We start from the raw sequence: 21,067 nt of genomic DNA on the forward strand, positions 1-21,067 counted from the left end.
TATCCCTTAAGACATTTCAAAAAGAGTTTTCTGCATCACTCTTGTTTAAGAGCTGGAAACGTATATGTACCATAGGGATAACATTTCAAAACACTGACATCAAGTGTAGAGAAGGCCCATGTCGTTAAACATGATTGCAATACTTATTCCTAATTTAAAACATACAAAGTTTTCACTTTGAATATGGATTTAATTTTAATTTACCAAAATATTACAATAGCTTAGAATTCCTGCTTAATCCCCTCTCAAAGATCCCATGAGCATGGGATGAGTAAGCTGAAGACATGGAAAATATTATAAATTTTAAATGTAGGTACCAACACTCCTCTAAACCTCTCTTTCATCATGTATTCTGGATGAAAACAAGTATGTTCTGTAAATAGTTGTTGTGGGTTTCACAATTATTGATGTGCATTGTGCAACCAGCACCTGTTAAAAAAGACAGGGTTTGTCAAAAACATTTCATTACCTTCAAAGGTTGTAAGCTTGTCATAAAATTCAAATGTAAGTTGGTTATCCACACAAGTGGCAGTACAAGATTAAACTAGTTTCAAATTAGTTTTCATTAGGATAATAATGTTTATATAGGCTCACTTTGTTCGTACCTTTTTGATGAGGTTTTTAGGGAACAGTACTTTAACATGCAGTAGTCCATCCTGGCCACCAGGGAGTGAGCGACTGCTCTTGAGTTATTGCAACAGCTTTGACATGCAGTACCTCATGCTTGGCTGGAATAACCCTCAAGGTATCTGAACTGCAGTACAGCATTCAGACCATTAGCATGCAGCTAGCTACTAGTGTCCAAATCAGGTTGAATATGGCCCAGAACTTGTTTTAAGTGATTGCTGATTAGCTATTTTCCCCAATGGATACAAACATGTTGCCAACAGATGAAACCACCAATATGTGTCTATAGAGAATTAACAGAAAGAGATGAGTGTGGTCTGAAACATTCCAAGGGAGTGACTTTTAACTCTTAGTCAGAAATTCAGATTTCCCAACAAACCAGGCCTCCCTCCATTATTCACCATTCATTTTAGAAACAGTCCATGCAGTGATATGTATGAAAGCTTAAGTAAACGATGACATTTTACATGTCAAAACACAGACATTGATCAAGGAGAATAATTCACTCTTCCCCTTATTCTGAGGAAGGCTTTGAATACAAGCACTTGTAGAAAGAATAAGACACCAGTCAGTCTCACTTCTTTGTGTCGTTGGCTTGTTTCAGGGTTCCCAATGGGTGCTGTTGTCATTTGTATGTGTGTGAGCGTGTTTTAATGTGTCTTTTTTTGGGACTATTCATTATGTTATGTATGCAATCTTACTGTCCAGGTTGGCACTCGTTCCCTGATGTATCTGATGTCTAATTTCGAAAGAGAAAAGTTGCATGTAAGCAAAAACTAGCTGCTCTGTTTCAGGTTCAAGTTACTCAAAATGTAGGACTGCTCCATGACTCTGAAAATAAAGTTAACCTCTCTCAAAGTTTTTTGTGTCAAGTGTAATAACGTGATTTTCCTTCTACACATAATCGGCAGGTGTCAGACTGCAGGCTCAGAAATCACAGTAAACATTCCTCCCTTTTTTATTTCAAATAAAAGTAAATGAGCCGACATCTGTCATAGCCTTTCATTAAAATACTATTGGATAATAAAACAAAGTCTTTACAGGGTCAAATTGATCAAATTGCTATTTTTGAGTCGTTTTAAAGGGCGGTTACAGGTTTTTTCTGCAATTTTTCTCTAGACCCACTTTCATTCATACGTTTTTATCTCTTAATGATAATTTTAGTACCTCATAGGTATATTACAAAAATATATATTTGTGACAGTGGAAATAATCATTTTGAGAAAATGTTAAAATAAAGGGTTTATCCCTAAACAAGGCATTGATCTTGGTTTGTTCCTGTCCTGGACATTTTTTTATATGTGTGTATGTGTATGTGTGTGTGTGTGTGTGTGTGTGTGTGTGTGTGTGTGTGTGTGTGTGTGTGTGTGTGTGTGGTTATGCCAACTGTATGTGTGGTGATTGACTGAGAAAATCTGTGTTTCCTTTGGGTCGGGGTGCCACCTCTTCTACAGTCTGTAAACGTTCTGCGGAGCTGCTGCAGGGCCCCTGGGACTGAAAGTTGAAAAGTTCTTCCTCTGGCTCTAGTTTGCACTCACTGATGAAAAGTTCTGCTCCATCCCAGTTGCTTATGTCCCCGTGGTTATTTCCATCCTCGCTACCGTTGCTGCTGCTGTTGTTGAGCGCTGAGGACAGTGCAGGGGCACGGTTGGTCAAAGGCTGGCTGAGATTTTGAACGGAGAGAGTTTTCCCCAAACCGCTCCCCCAGTCTGAAGGTGTCCCATCTGGGCTAGATGAGAGCAGCAGCATGGGGTTGACCTCTAGGCTCATGTGCCTCCTCCAGACCCCCTCAGCTTTCAAGTCTGACTTCTCCCGCAGCGTCACTGAGCCTGCCTCACAGTCCCTAACCTGGTCAGCATCCGCACTAGATTCAACAACAAGAGAAGGGCCAAGACCCCCCTCATCCACGACCACCTCATCCCCCATTTCATCTGGGACTGGGTCAGCATGGCATCCAAGGTAGGAGGGGTGCATGACGGGGGGCAGCCGGAGGGTGAAACCCCCGGTTGAGGGAGGGGGCGGCAGGTCAGGGAAGTGTGGTCTCTTGGAGGTCCCATTAGGGGTGACTACGGTTGGGTAGGGGCTATCTGGAGGCAGAAGGGGCGAGGGGGAGAGTGAGGCTGTGGACGGGGGGTAAGATGGAGGTGCTGAGTCTGGGGGGCCTTCGTCATCGGCGGGCGGCAGGATTAGCCGCAGGCCTCTCGGGTTGCCGCTAAGAGAGCGACTTGGTCCCCTGTTGTTGTCGCCTCCCGCTCTGACCGGATCTCCCTCATGTGGAGAGGGGAGATCCCTGCCAATGACGGAGGTCTGGTAGTCGGAGGTATGGCGCTGGTGATTGTCCAGCTCAAACAGAGGCAGGGAGGAGAGGGTCAGTGCTGATGGGCCTTTCTGGAGGACTTGGCGGTAAACATCCAGCAAAGAGTCCAACTTTGATTCAATGGAAGTTACCTTGAACAAAAAAACAGAGAAAAGAGAATTCATTTTAATCCAGTTTGTAATTTTCACTGTATTTCACAGGAGCAGTTTATTTGACCTACAATTTCAACAAAGTCATTTTTTGAGTCCTCTAACCTTGATAAAACTAAAAACAGATGTCATACATGCATCCCGAGTCATTGGTATATTTTAACTCCTTGCAAACACCTCCAGTTATTGGACAATACAAATCTTGAAAAGTGCTGATGTAGTTCCTCACTTGTCTCTCCACTTTACACACACGGCCCAGCATGCTCATCCCCTCCAAGGAATCTCCATCTGGGTGCAGCTTGTCCCTTATTTTCTTATCCAACGGAATCTGGCCTTTTCCCAGAATCTGATCCACCCTGTTACACACAAACACACGTATTTCTGTGTTAATATGTTCAAAAATACTGATGTTGTAATGTGAGTAGGCCCCCAAGCTTCATTCCAGGTTATCCCAGAGTCAGGCAACAAACCTAAAGCAGCACTAGGATGTTTAGATTAGGGTTAGTATTACACACAACACACAATCCATGACTATATCATTGCTCTCAAATAAAAACAATTATCCACCAAATGGTGCGTTTGAAGGAAGAAAGGAGAAAAGCATTTTCAGATTGGATTCCATGCAGTATTCAGTTTGTATGAGTTTGACTGGCTCTAATAGACATTTACACAAATACAAATCATTTTGCATCGAATATCAATCCTTAAAGAAATGGAATGGCAGAACAAAAATACCCTAAAAATGTGGCTTTCAAATATAACCCATTTAACCCAAAATGCTCACAGCTCCCACAGGATAGCCTTCTCCTTGAAAACTACCAATACTTAAGTAGCAAGGCTTTAGTATTGTAACTATGAAGTCTGTGTAAGAAGGAAACGTACAAGAAAATATTTTCATAACTCTGATGACATTTATACCATTGGAGATGCTATGCTGTGCTGCATTCAAAATACCAGTTCTTATCTGTTTCCAACTTTTTAATGTCACTCTTTAATGCCTTAATAATGATGAATTAGTTCAATTGATTATGTCTTAATAAATGTGTGTGTACACGTTAGTATGAATTTGCATTAACTGCAAATTAAATGTGTGTCTGTCCTAGTTCGTAAACATTTACCGAATGCATAAAAGTAAATGTTTTACCTCCATTTTTGTGTGTGAGTAACAGTCAAAATCTTCTACATGACACTATAAAATGCAAACTCTAACCATCTGGAACTGAGAGAAAGAAATGACCTTTCATTGCATCACTACAAGCATGTCAGATGTTGTGTTTGTTTTGCAGGGACTGCAGGGGAACTAATGGTAGAAATGGAGATAACTAATAGGGAGTCTAGTACGGGTTAAACTTGAATTAAGTGAAATTTAAGTAACCCTGAGCCAGAGAGCTTCTTCTTGTTGTTGCTGCAATAATAGTGCAGGGCAGGAGAGGACATGTTCCTGGATCGGCTACTCAGGCTGGGACCAGAGCTCGCTGCACTGGCCAGTCTGGAGATAGGAGAAACACTGGGTCAGATTCACCTCTCCCTCTCTCTCTTTCTCTCTCTTTTTCTCTCTCTCGCTCGCTCTCACACACACACATTTCAACACATTTATACACACATACACACAAAAGCAGAAAGCACAGGTGGCTAGATGAAGAAATCAAGTCCAACACTAATCTACAACAAACAACATAAGTATGCAAATAAACACAGTATGAAAGTTACATTAAATGGGGTTTTCACAGGCTGATATTCATGCTGGCATTTGTTTTGTTGTTTTGTCTGTTTGTTCATTTTGAAAAAATCTTGGGAAGCAAGTTTATTGCCGTAACCCATGCTAAGCCACTGCTGCTTTAAAAAATATTTTTCTGAAAATTGACATTTTTGATCTCATAACAGATCCAGATAGACAATATATACCCTGTTGGGGTAAAATCCTTCAGGTTACAACATGGCATTACCTACAGAACCACTTAGTGATTCACACAACATAACAAACCAGTGGATGAAAGTCCAGATTATTTTTAAAAACATGGTTTGTATATGTGACATGTATTACTGTGTTAGCACAACCCCTTCTGAAACAATACATCAACTTTACTTTCAAAAATTAAGTGATTGTTGAACTTTGATACAAGAACTAAAAGCGTATAGACGTGGAATTAAGCTGCTTCAAGGAACTGAAACCCTAAAAAAGCTGCTAGATCTTAAGCTATACAAAAATCTGAGAAAGCTCGCTAGCTGTGTGAGACAGCGGTGCCTGAGCTACATCACTTGGACTTTGTTGAATATGAATCAGCCCTGTATCTAAATCAAAGTGCATAAACAAAAAGATTTACGACTTCCCTCGACATTTATTGGCTAAACATATGTACAGGTATGCACATTAATATAAATGTATGTATGCAGGGGATGTTCTAATAGATGTAAGGCATGTGAATGGATGAGACTTGACCCAAGTGTGACATCATCATGGTTTAGTTATCTTGGCAAGAAAACTGGCAAGCAGAACAGGTCGGGGTGTGGTCTAACCCCAGTGAAGACTGTTTCCTCCTGGCCTGGCTGTAATATAAATGCAGGGAAGGAGAGGAAAAGGTCTTGTTGGGGCTGCTGAAGGGTCTTGGAGGGGGACCCACTACAGTGTCAAGTCTGAGAGAGAGAGGGGACACACACATGTATATATACAGACCATATATGCACATAGTTTAGGGTTAGATTGGGGTAAAAGTGGGTTAATTTCATATAATGGGATACTACAAAGTGAAACGTTTGAAGCAACAATGACAGCAGCATCTCATAAGTCATGAAACTTTTATAAAAAAATAACATTGAAAATATATTTTAAAAATAATAAACAATAAGTAGGAATGGATAAAGAATGATGACTTTTAGACGGGCCGATAATGTGAGATGTGTGTGTGTGTTTGTGTGTGTGTCTGACTCTGTGTCTGTGTGCTGACCTGGTCTGAAGGCTTTTGATGCGACAGAGCATGTCCAGGTGTCCTGCAGAGTACTGCTCTATAACGTCCTTCACATCATACGGACGCAATGTCTCCTTAAACTTCTTTTTGGCAACGTGGAACTTCATGATCCTGAACACACACACACACACACACACACACACACACACACACACACACACACACACACACACACACACACACACACACACACACACACACACACACACACACACACACACACACACACACACACACACACACACACACACACACACACACACACACAGAAAGTTAAGTACATCAAGTAAAATAAAGAGACGTAGGAGATCATGTATACTGAAGTGCTGAAAAAGGGTGTAATAACTATAAGAAACCAGTAGATGGTAGCAGCGACTTGTGGAAACCAACAGGAGGACCTATGTAACTTTTCACTTGTTGATCTGTTCTTGGAGTGTAATAAAGGAAACATTATTGAAAGATCAGATACCTCAGAGTGGAACTAAGGGGAAACCAAAGCTCCCTGGTTCTCTTGTCAGATCCATAACAACAAAGATGAATGACTTTGAAACTCGAGTGTACCCTTCTATCTCCTTCAATTTGGTGCACAGCAGCACCGCTGTGCGAATAATATTGATACAGGTAAGGGGAGCTATGTATTAGGTGCATTTAGATTCCCCGGTGGCTTCTGCTTTTCTCCAGTTGCCTGTTTTTCTCACTGTCTAAATGGAAACAATGGGAACAGATGACCCTCTGTAATAACAGTCCTGGCAGGGGAGGGGGGTGTACAACCCTCAACCCGACACCCTGGGAAAGCCCTGGGCTCTGGCTGCCCATGGAGAAATGCCTGCTGGGTGGGTGGGCAGGCCGGTCGGGGTTGATTGGTAGTTATAATCTGTTTTTGTGTTTGAGAGTAGAGAAACAGACAGGCTGGAGAAAAAGGGAGATTGACTAAGTGACTTCACAAAGAAGTATCAAATCTCGTCACCTTTGATCCTTCTCAGTGCAAATACGTAATTTTGACACAATAGCAGAGCAGATGAAGTAAATATCCACTGTATTTCATTATAACTATAACTGCAACTTGTACATCTCTGATTTATTTTATGTGAATTGGCTCTCTGGTAATATCAGTACAATATGTTTATATTCGATTGATAGAAGATACGATACGATATATTGTACTATATGATACATTATGATAAAGTGCAATACAATTTGATACAGTTTGCTCAAACAAGATATGAAACAATGCAATCAGATAACATTTCACATTACACATATTCAGTATCATGTTCAACAATGACTGATACAAACCTTATAGCTAGTGCACATACCCTGCAGCTTCATAAATCACTATTTTACATTTTCATTGAGGAAGGCTTAATTGAGTTTTTGAAATAGAGTTTTGTTTTCATTCTCTCCATCACAATTATAAAAATGACAAATTTCCCACTGCGTTCACCCCCGACTCACGAGTCACTGTCAGAGCTGTTTTTAGAGAACAGGAAGCTTTACTGAAAGACAATATTACTGAATAAAGCACAAGGGCTTATAAGTATTTTCATCATTGATTGATCTATTGATAATTTTGTCCATTAGTTGACTGGTCTCGAAAATGCAACACTATATGGAAAATGATCAAGGTTTCTAAAGCACAGATTTACATCTTCATACATGTTGTTTTTTGACAACCCAAAGGAATTCAGTTCACTTTCAGGAGGGAAAAACACACAAAAACATCCATATCTTAGAAGCTGAAATCAGAGAATTTGCACTTTTTGATTTAAATAAAAAAAAAAAGGCTCAAAACAATACTTGTTCATCAAAGTAGCTGGATTAGGGTTGTTGGTGGAAAATTCACTTGATAGCCGACAGCTAAATGGTTAAACTGGTAATCATTGCAGCCTCCGCTGTAAATATCAGTAAAGGTAATTGCTGCATATGACATTCTTGAGGATTATTGGACATAATTAATAGGTCATTAAAGTCCCAATATGTTTATGTGAAAATGTATTGTTTTTGCAAATTTTGGCAGCTATAGGACTTCTTATTAAAGACACTGTGGTCTATGTAAAGCATCTATATGTTCTGTTTTCATATATTTCTAAGTGTCCATTTATCGCTAATGCACTGTAGTATACAGAGTAGAATAAAGAAGGAAGTTATGTGGTCAAATCTAGAATGATAAAATCAGCACAGCATTGCTTAAATTCAAGTAGCTCAATCATCTTTGAACCAGAAGTCAATCTTTTCCCCAACCTCTAATTAATTTAAGTGTAAATCCTGCTTCATTGAGTGGAGAAACTGGACATTTTTATAATGAAAAAATGATGAGGAGGGTGAGAAGAAGCAGTGGAGTGAGAGAATCAGTTGGCGCCAGTTAGATAAACATTCGCTCGCAGGGTGCCGGTGCCAGTGTAAGACAACACACATTAACACACATACAAGTTCTGCTTGAAACCCCCTGCAGCCAAACCCAGCAGAGGGTTATATTGATAAGGAGAAAAAGCATGAAGGAGAAAAGAAAAGAAACAGATTTTAAAAATGCTGTGCTTCAGGGAACCAAACACCATGAGAACCTCTGCACTCATGTGTGAATGTATGTTTCTCCCCTCCAGAATGACTTGTATAGAGGGAAACACTACAGGGGTCTGTGTTGCTGTGTTGTGTTACTGATTCATTTCAAGACGCTGTAAGGCTGCGAGGGAATAGATAAGTAAACAGGGTTTTAAACTAAACGCTAACGGGTATGAAATTCACATTCATCACATTCTTAAATAGCCTCAATTCATTTAAACTGTCCTTGGTTTTCTTGTGTAAATCAACAGTACACATAGTCCATTGACTCCTCAGACTTTAAAAATGGATCCCTCCATTAACTGGTGATAATTTGATTTTCATTCAAGTCCTTCACACTGAATCATTCATGAACTTTCCGATCAATAGTTACAGATCATAAACAGCATGTAAAGTAAAGCATAGGGCCAAACAATCAATAGAAAACATGAGCCGAGTTCGACCTGTAACAGAAACGTAGTCACATACAACCAACAAGCAGCCCATTGTAAAATGAGGAGGGGGTGCAGTGACATCACCAATTGACTGGAAACTCTTTGCATCAGTGAGCCGTCACTGAGGATTTAGAATCAATGGACTAACCTGATGAAAAAAAAAAAAAAGAACAAGGGAATAATTGATCTAAACAATGTGACTCCTCATTAAGATTGCCTTTACACCGTTCCTTAAGTCATTAAATACATACAAACTCATAATACAGCCAATAAGATAAGCTTGAAAGCTTACATTGCACTACCGGCCAATCAGGAGAGGAGGTAGATAACATAAAGATTTCTTTTTTTTGCACTCTGAAAACCACTGATGAGTGTTAATGATTTGGACCGACTGGATACCATAAAATCAAGCTGTATCTGAATTTAGCATAACAAGACTTGACCTCTACTTTGTGCAAATGAGTCCATACAACCACTTAGAACCAGACTCAGGTCAAATAGTCAAATAAGGTAGCACTTATCGATTGAATCTAGATTTTGTTACATCATTTCTTGCCTCGATTGTAAGAAACCTATAGTCATGTTTTTGTCCTTTTCAATTGTAACACGAGGTAGTTTGTATCCAGGCCCACAATTTTCCTTTCCCTAGAATCAGTTTCCCTAGCGTTTTGGGTACCCAACGCACCCCTTGCTTGAAACGTACTATTTCCACAAATAGTCAAAGTTAAAGGCACAGCTTAAAATGTTCTCAAATGCGCTCATATATCTTCGAAGTTTTGATGAAACTCGTCTGTATAAATATGAGCACATCATATTAGCATAAATATGGAGAGAAGGTGTAACAGTTAGCCTTGCTATGTCCAACGGTAACAAAACACACCAACCAAGACTTTCTGGTAAACAATAAATAATTCATATTATCATTATTAACAAGTTATATCCTTGTTGTTTATTCTCTTCAAATAAAAGTATAAAATAACAATAATTAGGGCTTAAGGGTTTCATTATGTCCCAGACTTTTTCTTAGCCTGGTGCAGTAACTTGATACTTGTCATGACGATGCTGAGGTTGCCAGGAAACCAGAAGGTATTGTGCTCGAGCAAGACATTGTCAGTATGCCCCAGTTTCTAGTCTTTATGCTGGCAGCACTTTCATATTTATCATAAAGACAGCAAATATTTTTTTCCCAGAACATCAAACTCCTTTATTTTAACACTGACACAATGAAGATAAGCCATAGCTGTGGAAAATCAGGTCTGGCTTGGTTGTGGCTGGCAGAATGCAGGCCCTCGCATACTTATAGAAAATATACATTTTTCACAAACAAAAAGTGCAGCAGGAGCTCACCTGACAGCCCTGATGACAGACTTGAGCGGTGCAGACAGATCCTCTACTGTGACATCACAATGGCAGCCTCTCTCATCAAAGGAATCCTCTGTGGTCATGCCAGCATCCACTGAAAGAGACAGACCGCTGTTTCATTAATGAATGAGGACCCATGCTTAATAGTTTCTTGTCTCATAAAACTCTCTCCTGAAAGCGAGTTTTGATGGGAGTCGCCAAGAATGTTTCAAAGTGATACTATTTTGGCTTTTAGGAGGTGAAAATGTATGCTCGGCTTGGATTGGATCTTTAGAAATGGGCAGTAATTTGCCAGCTCAGCTGTGTGAAGTGAGAGAAGTGGGTATATATCCTTAATACTGCCAATAATAATGAGAGTGGGAGACATAGACAGACATTAAAGAGATGAAGAGAAGGTGGGAAGCAGAAGGGAAAAGATGGAAAGAGTGTGCACAATGATTTAGTGAGTAATGGAGGTGATCAAATATAAGATACTAAAAGGTGAAACAGAAATGTTACTAAAGCTGTCCGCTATTGCTTTGTTTTTTTAATTGTGTTTTTTTTTTACATATTTCTGAAGGGCAAATACAAGACAAAGTGTGCACTAAGGGCAAAAAAAATTTCCTTCATTTTTATCTTATAGCAAGCAACAAATCCTTTTCCCTGTGAATCCGCACAAGTCCTCATTTTTGGACACTTTGAAATACAGGTTCAATACAAGAGGATCTTATGGAAAAGAAGCATAGACCAACAGGGACAAACAACTACACAAGAGCAAAAAACAAAAGAAAAACCAAGGACACCAGCTAAAAGGTTGAGAGACACTTTACAATCTCAATTATGTACAATAAGTAGCAATATACACTCATCGAGCCTATATATTCTCAAGTGCGTGAGACATATCCTGGGTCGCTGTTGTCTTATCAAAAGAATAGAGGGCTAGTCTTTGATGTCCAACGCAAAAAGGATAATGCAGCTATTTCCTTTTTTTAATATAGCATATAGGTTTCTATTAAATGTGATGAAAAAATGCAGATCATTCATCATCTGGTGTATCTGGAATTCTCAGAGAAGATATACAGAAAGTTTAGAGAGTTCAATAAAACATGTTGGTACAGGTTTGATCCCATAAAGAAACACTGCACACTTGTGATACTGCAGTCCATTCTCCAAAATATATCGTAACTAAGAGTAGTAATAAAAAATGCAAATAACAAGTGGCTTCAGTTTATCCTAGTACAATATAATAAGAAACTTTCTTTAAAACAGTCTCATCCAATCAACAATACAATGGAGTATAATGATCCAAAAATTAAATAAAAAAGAAAAGGAATTTCTTCTTTCAATTCAAGGTTTATTGTTACACCAGCTGTCAACTGCAATGGAATAACAAGAGCAGGAATTCATGAGGCTAGATACAGTAACAGTTTCTAGAGTCAATAGAGGCCATACAACCTTTTATATTCATCAGCTAACTGTGTCCCTGGAACTCTTTGGTTAGTTTGGATTTGAGATTTCTATCTCCTGTTTAGTCCTCTTAAGTGGTCTATAGTTGGAGGGGCTCCACTGGAATATGTTTCCTTATATGTAACTTTGTACTTGTACTACCCCACCCTAATCAGGATTACCAAGATTTACATGACAATGTGACAGTAGTTATTGGGTTGTTTCCTAATGTTCCCAGATCAATGTCACTGAAAAATCAGATCAAACCACATGAACACAGTCATTCTGATACTTTCTCTGATAATGCATATTCAGCACTGGACATTAGAGGCCACAGAGAAACAGTAAATATTTGAAACCAAGTTTCCTGTGCCTTCAATCCCTTCATAAACAAAGATTTTTGCAGCTTTTGTAGCTAAGTTATTGTTGTTGTGGTTTGGTTGGTGGTCATCTGGCTTCTGTTGCGTTTAGCAGTGTAATTGTCTTGTACACAGATTCTGGGATTGTAAGATCTGAGTGTAAATGTTATCTTAATAACTCGTCCTCAAAATTGACAGACAAATATGTTTTATTCTGTTTGAAAATCCACAGCAACTGACACATACCCTGTATCATCTTTTTCCAATTCTATTCTAAATCAGTTGAACTTTCAAACTAAAAATTCTGTTTATAAGGAAAAGTTGTTTACCCTTTTTTCACACATTTTTTTAATGAACCATATCAAAAACAATTCCTCCAAACTCAGTCTGATATATTTACATATCAAAACTTTGGAAACTTGGGATCTTCATTTGAATAGAAACTGGCTTATGTGGATTGGAGGAGCTTTAAAATATTGGCACACTTGGGGTTCAATGAGGTTTAAGAGATTAAATAAGGTTGTTTTTCAAACAACGTTTAAATTGTTATACATGCATAAAAGGGCAAATGTTAGATTTTGTTTTTTTAGTCCTTGACTCACCATCTGGAACAGCAGTGCGAGACTGGCTCTTCAGCCTCAGCGATGGCCTAAATCGGGTCCGATCATTGAAGCTCCAGCTCTTCTGCACTTTGGCCGGGCTGCCACCCATCAGCTCGGCACTGCCCCCCACCTCGTTGCCGGGGGAACAGCGTTGGCGGTCATTGATGGAAGTCTGTCTGCTCTTCATGCTCTGACCACGAGGACTAGCCATCCGTACTCGATCCTTAAAACTTAACTTCTGACTGGAGGGATGGGGAGGAAGAGGGGGGATGATAGAAAGACACAAAGATATAGAGGGGGGGAAAAAAGATTCTGTCAACACCTATTTCCCCTCAGAGAGTGAGAAGAGTTCAGAGCGCAGACACAGGGCAGCGTTCCGTCTTTTCCTTCAGCCCAAACATAATCCATCCAGCTGACATGCCCAAAACATCAGAACACAGCCAGACTGCCTGCCAAGCCACCAAAACAAACCCACAGTGGTTGATCCTGAAGCACTTCAATCCTCACAATACAATCTGACAATATATTAATGTTTTTGTTCCTAAAAAAAAATATATTTTTAAGGTGATGTTCAACAAGGCAACCAACGTGCATCATCATCTCATTCACTTTACGACAACATTAAACAAATGAGACCATTATCAAAAGAGGACTCTGACAACCTTAACATGGTGTTCTATTGTTGGATCACGTTTTGGGAAACAAAAGACAATTAGTTAATTTATCTAATTAAAAACTAAAACTAAAGAGTTTATCAGAAAATAAGATTTGTTTTGATCTCCATTGTTTAGTTGGGAAACATAATTGTATTCAATTTACAGCCATTTTCCTTTGACATCAAACTCAGATGGGAAAGTTCAAATTGTGGAAAGACATTAGGCCGTATTTGAAGGTAAAACATCACACCATCACAGCTAACATCAGACAACAGCAAATGTTAGCATTCAACCACAACCTAGCTAACATTCCTGCTAGCTTAAATGAGCTGTTAGCTAGAAAAGTGTATGTTGCGCCTTTCCTGTTGTAGGCTATGCTCACATATAACACAAACAGGACTTGATTTTAACATAGCTGGTTCTTAGCTAACATTAACATTTGCTAAGACCTGGCTGAGTGCTAAAATAAGCTATTTAAAGTAGCTTATGGTATATCAAATAGGTTATGTTGTTTCACCTCAAATTAGGCCCAATGTCATTCTGGGTTTTTAATCTTAATTTTTTCATGAAAGATAATTCTGATAGCGCTGAAATGATAAGGATTTATTATCCACTTAGTAACTTAAAACCTGAAACACAGCAGCACATCATTTAAAAAAGTTTTTGAGCTTCCCACCCTGAGCATATAGAGTAAGGAAAATGGCCGCCATGTGAGTAATCCGTTGATATTAATGCTTAAAATCCAACGTATAGTAACCTACCTATGCAATTATTTTAAAAATGTATTTTTTATCAATCATCATTTTCCTTCAACAGTGCGCTTATGGAAGTTTGAACAACATCAGCCCATTAAAAAAATTAAACAGTCATTCACTTGAAGTCAATGACACTTACTGCATGATGTTGCACAGGCAAATAGACCAGCATGCAGTGCAGTGGACAAATGGGAGAGCAATGCAGGGTTCAAATGGTTTCCATGCTATACTGTCCAGAGCTTCTCTCTTTCATTATCTGAATCAGTTTTTTGTTTGTTTGCATAGTTCCAAAGCGTAAGAGACATGTTGACCTGTACAATATTTTCCCTACTTTCCCAGATTTGTTCAGGAACACTTCACAGCATGTAATACATACTCACAATCTCACAATTGTTAAAACTATTGTAAAAACGTGTTAAACTACCCCCCCCCCCCCCCCCCCCTCGCCCTCATACTCATGTACCCTTTTATCTTCCTGCTTATACTTAAAAAACATGAAGTTCTGTCTAAAATCCAGGACACAACACAGAGCTTAATTGATCTTAAAAAATACAGATATATGAACTCTGATGGCTAAAATGCAGCATGCAGTAAAACAAGGAACAGTTAATCCTTGATCCTGTCTGCTGTGATGTGCTGTGATAATTCATGGTGAATTGGGTCCAGCCCCATGAATTCTGTATGTTCCTTTTTGGTTGATTGTCAGGGGAACATTTTCATTTGCACAATTTAAAGGAATGAAAGTATTTAAAGGATCGCAATTTCAAAAATCAGAGTAACTTCCGTATGTTACTTATGTAACATAACGTTTGGCTTGCATTTGACAGGCAACAGGCAGAACAATCTGTTTTGATATTAAAGAGGGAAGAGGATACTAAGAAAGTGGTTCTCTTTGATCTCCTCCATGCTGTTAGTCAGTCGTTCGCACAGGTTTTTTGGGGCTAAAGGCAGGTCAGGGCAGAGAGGATGCAATACAGCAGGTACCTCCTATATTTCCGAGTATACCTTCTGAAGAACCTCCCATTACTTAGACCCTTACTAGGGCAAAGGAGGGAGAGACGGATGGAGGAGGGAATGAAGACACAAAGAAGGAATGAGATTAAAGAGGAAGGAGAAGAGAAATTTCTCTGCTGTCAATATTGACGTAGAGCAAACACACAGAGTGGACAGTGGACATATACCAGAGGAGGAGAATGAGTGAAGAGGGCTGGATGGAAGGTAAACACACCTGAACTCAGTTTTCACAACATATTTGACCAAAATCTCACCAGATGCTTCAACCATAAACTTCACTTTTCTGCTTACATTCTTTTGCATATGGTTTGGTTGTTGAAATCACATATTAAAGCTTCAAATAAAACCAAGAAAGCACCAAAAATAATATCATCCTTTCTAGTGTGTCTCTTTAACATTGTGGCAACAGTGATCTATTGAAAAACAGAAAAAGCATGCTGTTTGCACATTTCATGTGATCTACAGTATTGTTGAAATTAGATTTGGGGTGTTCCTTTAAATTGACTATTGATTTTCCAATGAGGAAGAATTGAAGGTTCGAACACACAATTAATGATTATAGCAAATATCCAGGTTAAAAGTTGTTAGAATAAACTTATTTAAGTTTTGTCCTTTCCCTTTTTTTCACATATCAATTGAATTTGGCTTAACCAGGAGATACAAAAACACTCATAGAAACACAGGCAACACCTGCCTACACATATAAAATCCAATTAAAGCTCCTATTATCCTTTATTTCATGTTGCCTCTTACTGCCAACATCCAGCACACTTACACTCAGCATGTTGTCCGCTGGAGCACTTTTGTGGTGCGCCTAATGTTTTACAACTGCTGGTGTTTACAAGTCTGCTTAAACGAAAACCACCAGCTGTTTACCATTGCACCTACCGCCGCCAAGCAGCCGACAGTCTGTGAAACCACTAAGAACACACGGAGCAGTGTCATTAAAGTGTACATAATTATGATTTCATGAAGTGCAAATTGGACTTTTACAACAATTGTTTCTAAGAAAGGAAAGCGCAATGAAACACAAGCCTTTAAAAAGGAAAAAAGAATTCTTCGGGGATGTGTGTTGTTGTGGATGCAACATAGCCTGATAAAATGTTGTTCATTTAAGGATGAGAGGCCCTTTTGTTAGTGTGCTTGACTCAGTGTATAAACTTTTCCTTGTTGTTGTGTGTGTCTGTGTCTAAGAAGCTGCTGCCTCAATATATGGCCCCTGAATGTTTCCAAAGACGTTCCGAACTGTAAAAACTATACTAGCATAATTAAACTCACAAATCTCTCTCTGTCTTCTTCCCCCTCTCCCTGAAATCCCCTATCTTTCCTCCCCTTCCCTCCCCCGCTCATTCCTCCCCCCTTTTCAACTTTGCTCTGTCTCCCCTAGACTTGTGTTTGATGAGTTATATAAATACCATCCCAATGGAAAAAGTGCGTCATGGTACAGACATGGTACAGACTCCTGTCTTTGAAGGCGTGTATGCACACACACCCCCACACACACACACTAAACAAAGAAAAAGAAGCCCATCAGCCTTTCTAGCATCAGCGTCAAGTGCAGAGAAAGTAGAGAAAGGAGAGGTCAGAAGAGGCAGTTGGCATAAAGAAAAAGTTGCAAAAGTGAGGCAGAAATATAAAATAAGAAAAGAAGAGGAAAACATGTTTGCCGTCATACGAAGTCATTTGCAGGTAACTGTTTTATTTCTTATTTCCTGTCCATGGCAACAAAACAAAAATGACTACCTTGAGACACTTTGAGTCTGACTATATTAGATAAACATGTTTGCCAGTTGAGTGACTGGAACAAACAGTAGCTGACATCTCTCATTTCCTTTCATTAGGATAAATCAACCTTGTTATTGCACATGCTAATTATCCCTTTACTTTGAATGTCAAAGCACTGCAGTAAACCTTCTCTCAGCTTCAACATTTCAAACATTTTCTTCTTCTTTCACCTTCACTTATTATTTTTTTTGAAGACATGAAGCAAAGGGCCGAGGCCGTATTTGAATCCGGGGGCCCCTTCCTCCCATACTTTTGATCAATAAAAGTCTAAACAATGCCACAACTTCTGGAAATTTCTCAATCAAATACCTCCAACGATTAACCTTAAAATGTATTTTAAAAGGTTCAGTCATTCTCTGGTTAAGTCAATCAATTAATCCCAATTTACCATCTGACCCAGTCTTCAACCCTTTGATATCAATTTGCATATTAATTGATTCAGAAATGTCAACAACTACATAAATAAATGAACAAACACAAAAATCAAAAAAATACATGTATCATTAAACTTTTAAATCTGTGTTTAAAGTACAAGAGATTCACATTTTTTTTTATCATCAGGGCAGGGTACATTGTGTGTTTGTGTTTTTAGACAGTGTCGTACAAACCTGTAAGTAGTCTCTCCCTGTTCTTTCCTTCAAGTGTTAGTGGGATAAAGATGAGACAAAGGGAGAGAAATCAGTATGCTGGCAGATTATTTCTTCCAGCAGAAAAATAGCATTTCATAGATGATTCCTCTAATGGGTATGGACGGCATCAGAGGGAAACTACAAAAAAAAAAAAGAATTCATCGTTTTTCAAGCACATGCAAGCCACGGTCATGCAATGTAAGGGTTTAGCATGAAGCAGAATGAAAGGAATGGAGATCAGTAAGGTAAGGATCTAAAGGTGATATGTGCATTGATATGTGTGTGTGTGTGTGTGTGTGAAGTGTATTAAAGTACGAGTGGTGGTACTGACATGTGAATGTTCTAGAGCAACATGTATAGCATTGTAAAGATAATCCACATGTGCTATGTCATTTTACTTTGAGACTTTAAGTCAGTGTATATGTTATTAATAAAAAGAAACTAACCAGCATGTGTGCAATTTCAAAAATGTTATTACATTTAGAAATCACCTTCAAAAAAATCAATCATGATACCCGAGTTACTCCCTATGTACCTTTAGCCAGTCATTTAGCTTGTCCATGTCTGTAAAGGTGTTAAAGGTCATGCAAGCCAGGCAAACCATCCCTGAAAGAAAGGGTTAATCCAAGTTTTTAGCTCGCTGTTACAATGGTGCATTAGCAATGAGTGATTCAACGGGGGAAAGAAAGTGTTACAGTTAGACGGATGAAGACAAGCAGGAATGAGGAGACGCAGCAGCCGCCATGTTTCCAAGTCAGTAAGTTGTTACCTACTTTGCGGGGCTGCAGGTATGCAACGCCTTCAAATGAGGCTTCCAGGTAGCAATGGAAACCGAGTTCTCATCAGCAGTATAACTACGCCAGACACACTACGTGCAGAGTTGACAGGGATAAATAAAATAATGGTAAATGAAACAATTAAAGAGGTATAGTGTGGGAGGAAAAAAAAACGGGGTGAGGGAGGAACGTACAGGTTATAAGAGTAGGAAGTGAGAGAGGGAAAGTGAGAAGGGGAAAAAAGAAACCGCTGATTAGTTTTTTTTGGGGGGGGGGGTAACGTGGATGCATTGTGGTCTGAGGGAGGTGGGGATGAAGGTGGAGGTGGTGGTGGAGGTGAAGGTGGTGGGTATACATGCCTGAGGGGGGAGAGGGCACTTTGGTAGTGGTGCCAGGTGGCTCTGAGGTACGGACGAGCACCTTCAGTGGAGTACAGACGCCAAGCTGCCTGGGGTGGGGGGAGGGAGCCGAGATGGACAGGACACACACATCCACATTTAAACACACACACACACACACACACACACACACACACACACACACACACGCGCACACAAACACACATATAGGACACAGAAGGGCAATGACACAATAATATGATAAGGAAAAAGGTAATGAAGTATATGTAAACATGACACATTCACAGGGCATGTCATGGGATGTAACCAGCTGGTGGCCATATTGGAGGCTCTGAACAAGGCTGAACAATCAGCTTTGTTTATTTGACATAACAGATCGGGAAGGGGCTGTGAATTGGTCATGAGAGACCACCTTTAGAAATCTGACATTGTATCCACAGTCAGCATTATTTTTTTTTTTTCTTTTTCACTATGACAATAATCTCTTCGGAAATTAGCATTAACAATTAACAGTGCCTTAAGCAGACCAACATTAGCTGTGGAGGTTTCATGTCAAAAAAGAGCGGTGGTTTGGGAAGTTTTTGATAAAGATGGAATCCTGCAGATCATATGGTCAGATGAGGAAAAAGCCTACAATGCAGTGACTAACGTTTTATTTGGATTTTATGTTTAAAGGCCTCCTTCCTTTATTGGACTAGAATGCAATAGGAAGCAACTTTGTTTTGTACCAGTTGTTCCAAAAGAAACGACTAATGGCACAATAATCATTTTTGCAGTATTTTACTTAATTTTTCCTTTATTATATTTTGGATATTAAAACAGAATTCACTTAGAGCTGACTGAACCTCCTCTATGGCGCCAGGTGCGGTTACAAGATTTGTGACACCACTGGAAAGCCTCCATATATACACTTTCTACACAGAAAGGATGGAAAATTAACACCGGCCATCAGCCAAATGCTGGTCAAAGTTGGCTGTAGGTAGCTATGCTGCTCTTGGGACCACTTTATAGTCATTTGGAAATTCAATCTAGTACTAAAAATACAGTTGGTAGGAGAGATAGTTATTGCAGCAGGTGAAATTAAGCATTGACCAGCTGCTGAGGCTTGAAGACAGCGGTAATTTCCTGCCCTGCATGCTGACAGAGACACAAAACACACACATACAACACACGCACACGCACGCACACACAAGCAGTGGTTGAAAGCAGGGAGTGCTGTGTGAGATGGAGGAGTGAAGTGACAGACAGGACAGTAATGACATCCATATATGTAACACAGCAAATCTGCTTCCAAGTTTCCTTTCACCTGTTGAGGAAAATGTTTTGGGTTTGGCAGACAACAGACAGAGACCAGGTGTTTGATACGAAGCCAATAAAGGAAAACAAGATCAACACATGTGGAATTAACAGCCCCATGTCTGGGTTATTCAGGGCGCGGTCACACTGGCCATCTGTACCGTGCTGTACCCAAGCACGATTGCCACCCCCCCCCCGCTGCGCCACTCCCCCCCTGGCCGGCGCGGCCCACGGTCACACTACACAGGACTATCCGTGCCTAAGCACGATTACCTCTTGTACATAACGTCTTAATACAACACATGCACGCTTTATGTTATTATGAAGCGTGCTCAGTTTACAAACAGGCGGACGAGAGAGAGAGAGAGAGAGAGAGAGAGAGAGAGAGAGAGAGAGAGAGAGAGAGAGAGAAAAAGAGACGCGCAGTCAAGTCCACGTCTGCACATCGGAGAACAACACAGAGAACATGACAGCTACTTTGTGGCTTATATTGTGTCATGTTAGTCAGATACAGCCATGAAACTCTGGATTTCTCCAGAATGAAGGATGTCAGCGTTGTTTACCCGCGGGCTTGTGCTCGTGCATGAAGTGTACCGTGCCGAAGCCAAGGAAGTATACCGTGCCCGAGCACGATACGTCGCGGTCACACTGGTCAAACGAACTGGACTTTAGCGTTGAAGCGTGCTTGGGCACGGTACGGATGGCCAGTGTGACCGTGCCCTCAGGATCAATTGGTTGATAATGGGTTTTTGTCAGGTATCTAGCATCATCCGCTAAAACTAATATGTATTTAAAAAAATCATGTTTAGATTAAATGTATTATAATTAGATCAATATGTAGCAGACAAACAACACAGAAAACAGATATTAATACAGGAGACAAGCGGGACAAGAGGACTCCAATGGCAACATATAAAAGTACGTTTTGAGGCAGACCTGATGGAGAGGGGGGTGGATGTTGTTCCACTTAGGGGCCTTGACAACTAAAGCACGGTCT

The 21,067-nt window shown here is 39.7% G+C and overlaps 1 protein-coding gene across 10 annotated transcripts in view; it reads right to left on the reverse strand.

Moving 5' to 3' along the window:
- Nucleotides 1-1,240: 1,240 nt before the first annotated feature.
- kcnq5a (potassium voltage-gated channel, KQT-like subfamily, member 5a) overlaps nucleotides 1,241-21,067 on the reverse strand; it is an 85,464-nt gene continuing 65,637 nt past the window's right edge. Inside the window, exons 8-17 of one of the 10 annotated variants that reach the window (XM_061040229.1) lie at nucleotides 18,413-18,507; nucleotides 17,619-17,645; nucleotides 15,196-15,249; nucleotides 12,801-13,042; nucleotides 10,400-10,508; nucleotides 6,039-6,170; nucleotides 5,611-5,727; nucleotides 4,469-4,582; nucleotides 3,323-3,449; nucleotides 1,241-3,075 (exon numbers count right to left, since the gene is read on the reverse strand). In XM_061040229.1, coding sequence (XP_060896212.1) covers nucleotides 2,005-3,075; nucleotides 3,323-3,449; nucleotides 4,469-4,582; nucleotides 5,611-5,727; nucleotides 6,039-6,170; nucleotides 10,400-10,508; nucleotides 12,801-13,042; nucleotides 15,196-15,249; nucleotides 17,619-17,645; nucleotides 18,413-18,507 — 2,088 coding nt within the window. In that variant the 3' untranslated portion in view covers nucleotides 1,241-2,004. Of the gene's footprint in view, nucleotides 3,076-3,322; nucleotides 3,450-4,468; nucleotides 4,583-5,610; nucleotides 5,728-6,038; nucleotides 6,171-10,399; nucleotides 10,509-12,800; nucleotides 13,043-15,195; nucleotides 15,250-17,618; nucleotides 17,646-18,412; nucleotides 18,508-18,770; nucleotides 18,864-21,067 lie in introns of all 10 variants that reach the window. The other 9 variants (XM_061040231.1, XM_061040235.1, XM_061040232.1 and 6 more) reach the window with 9 other exon arrangements.

The sequence above is a fragment of the Labrus mixtus genome, chromosome 6 (genome assembly GCF_963584025.1).
Source record: "Labrus mixtus chromosome 6, fLabMix1.1, whole genome shotgun sequence".
Lineage (NCBI taxonomy): Eukaryota > Metazoa > Chordata > Actinopteri > Labriformes > Labridae > Labrus > Labrus mixtus.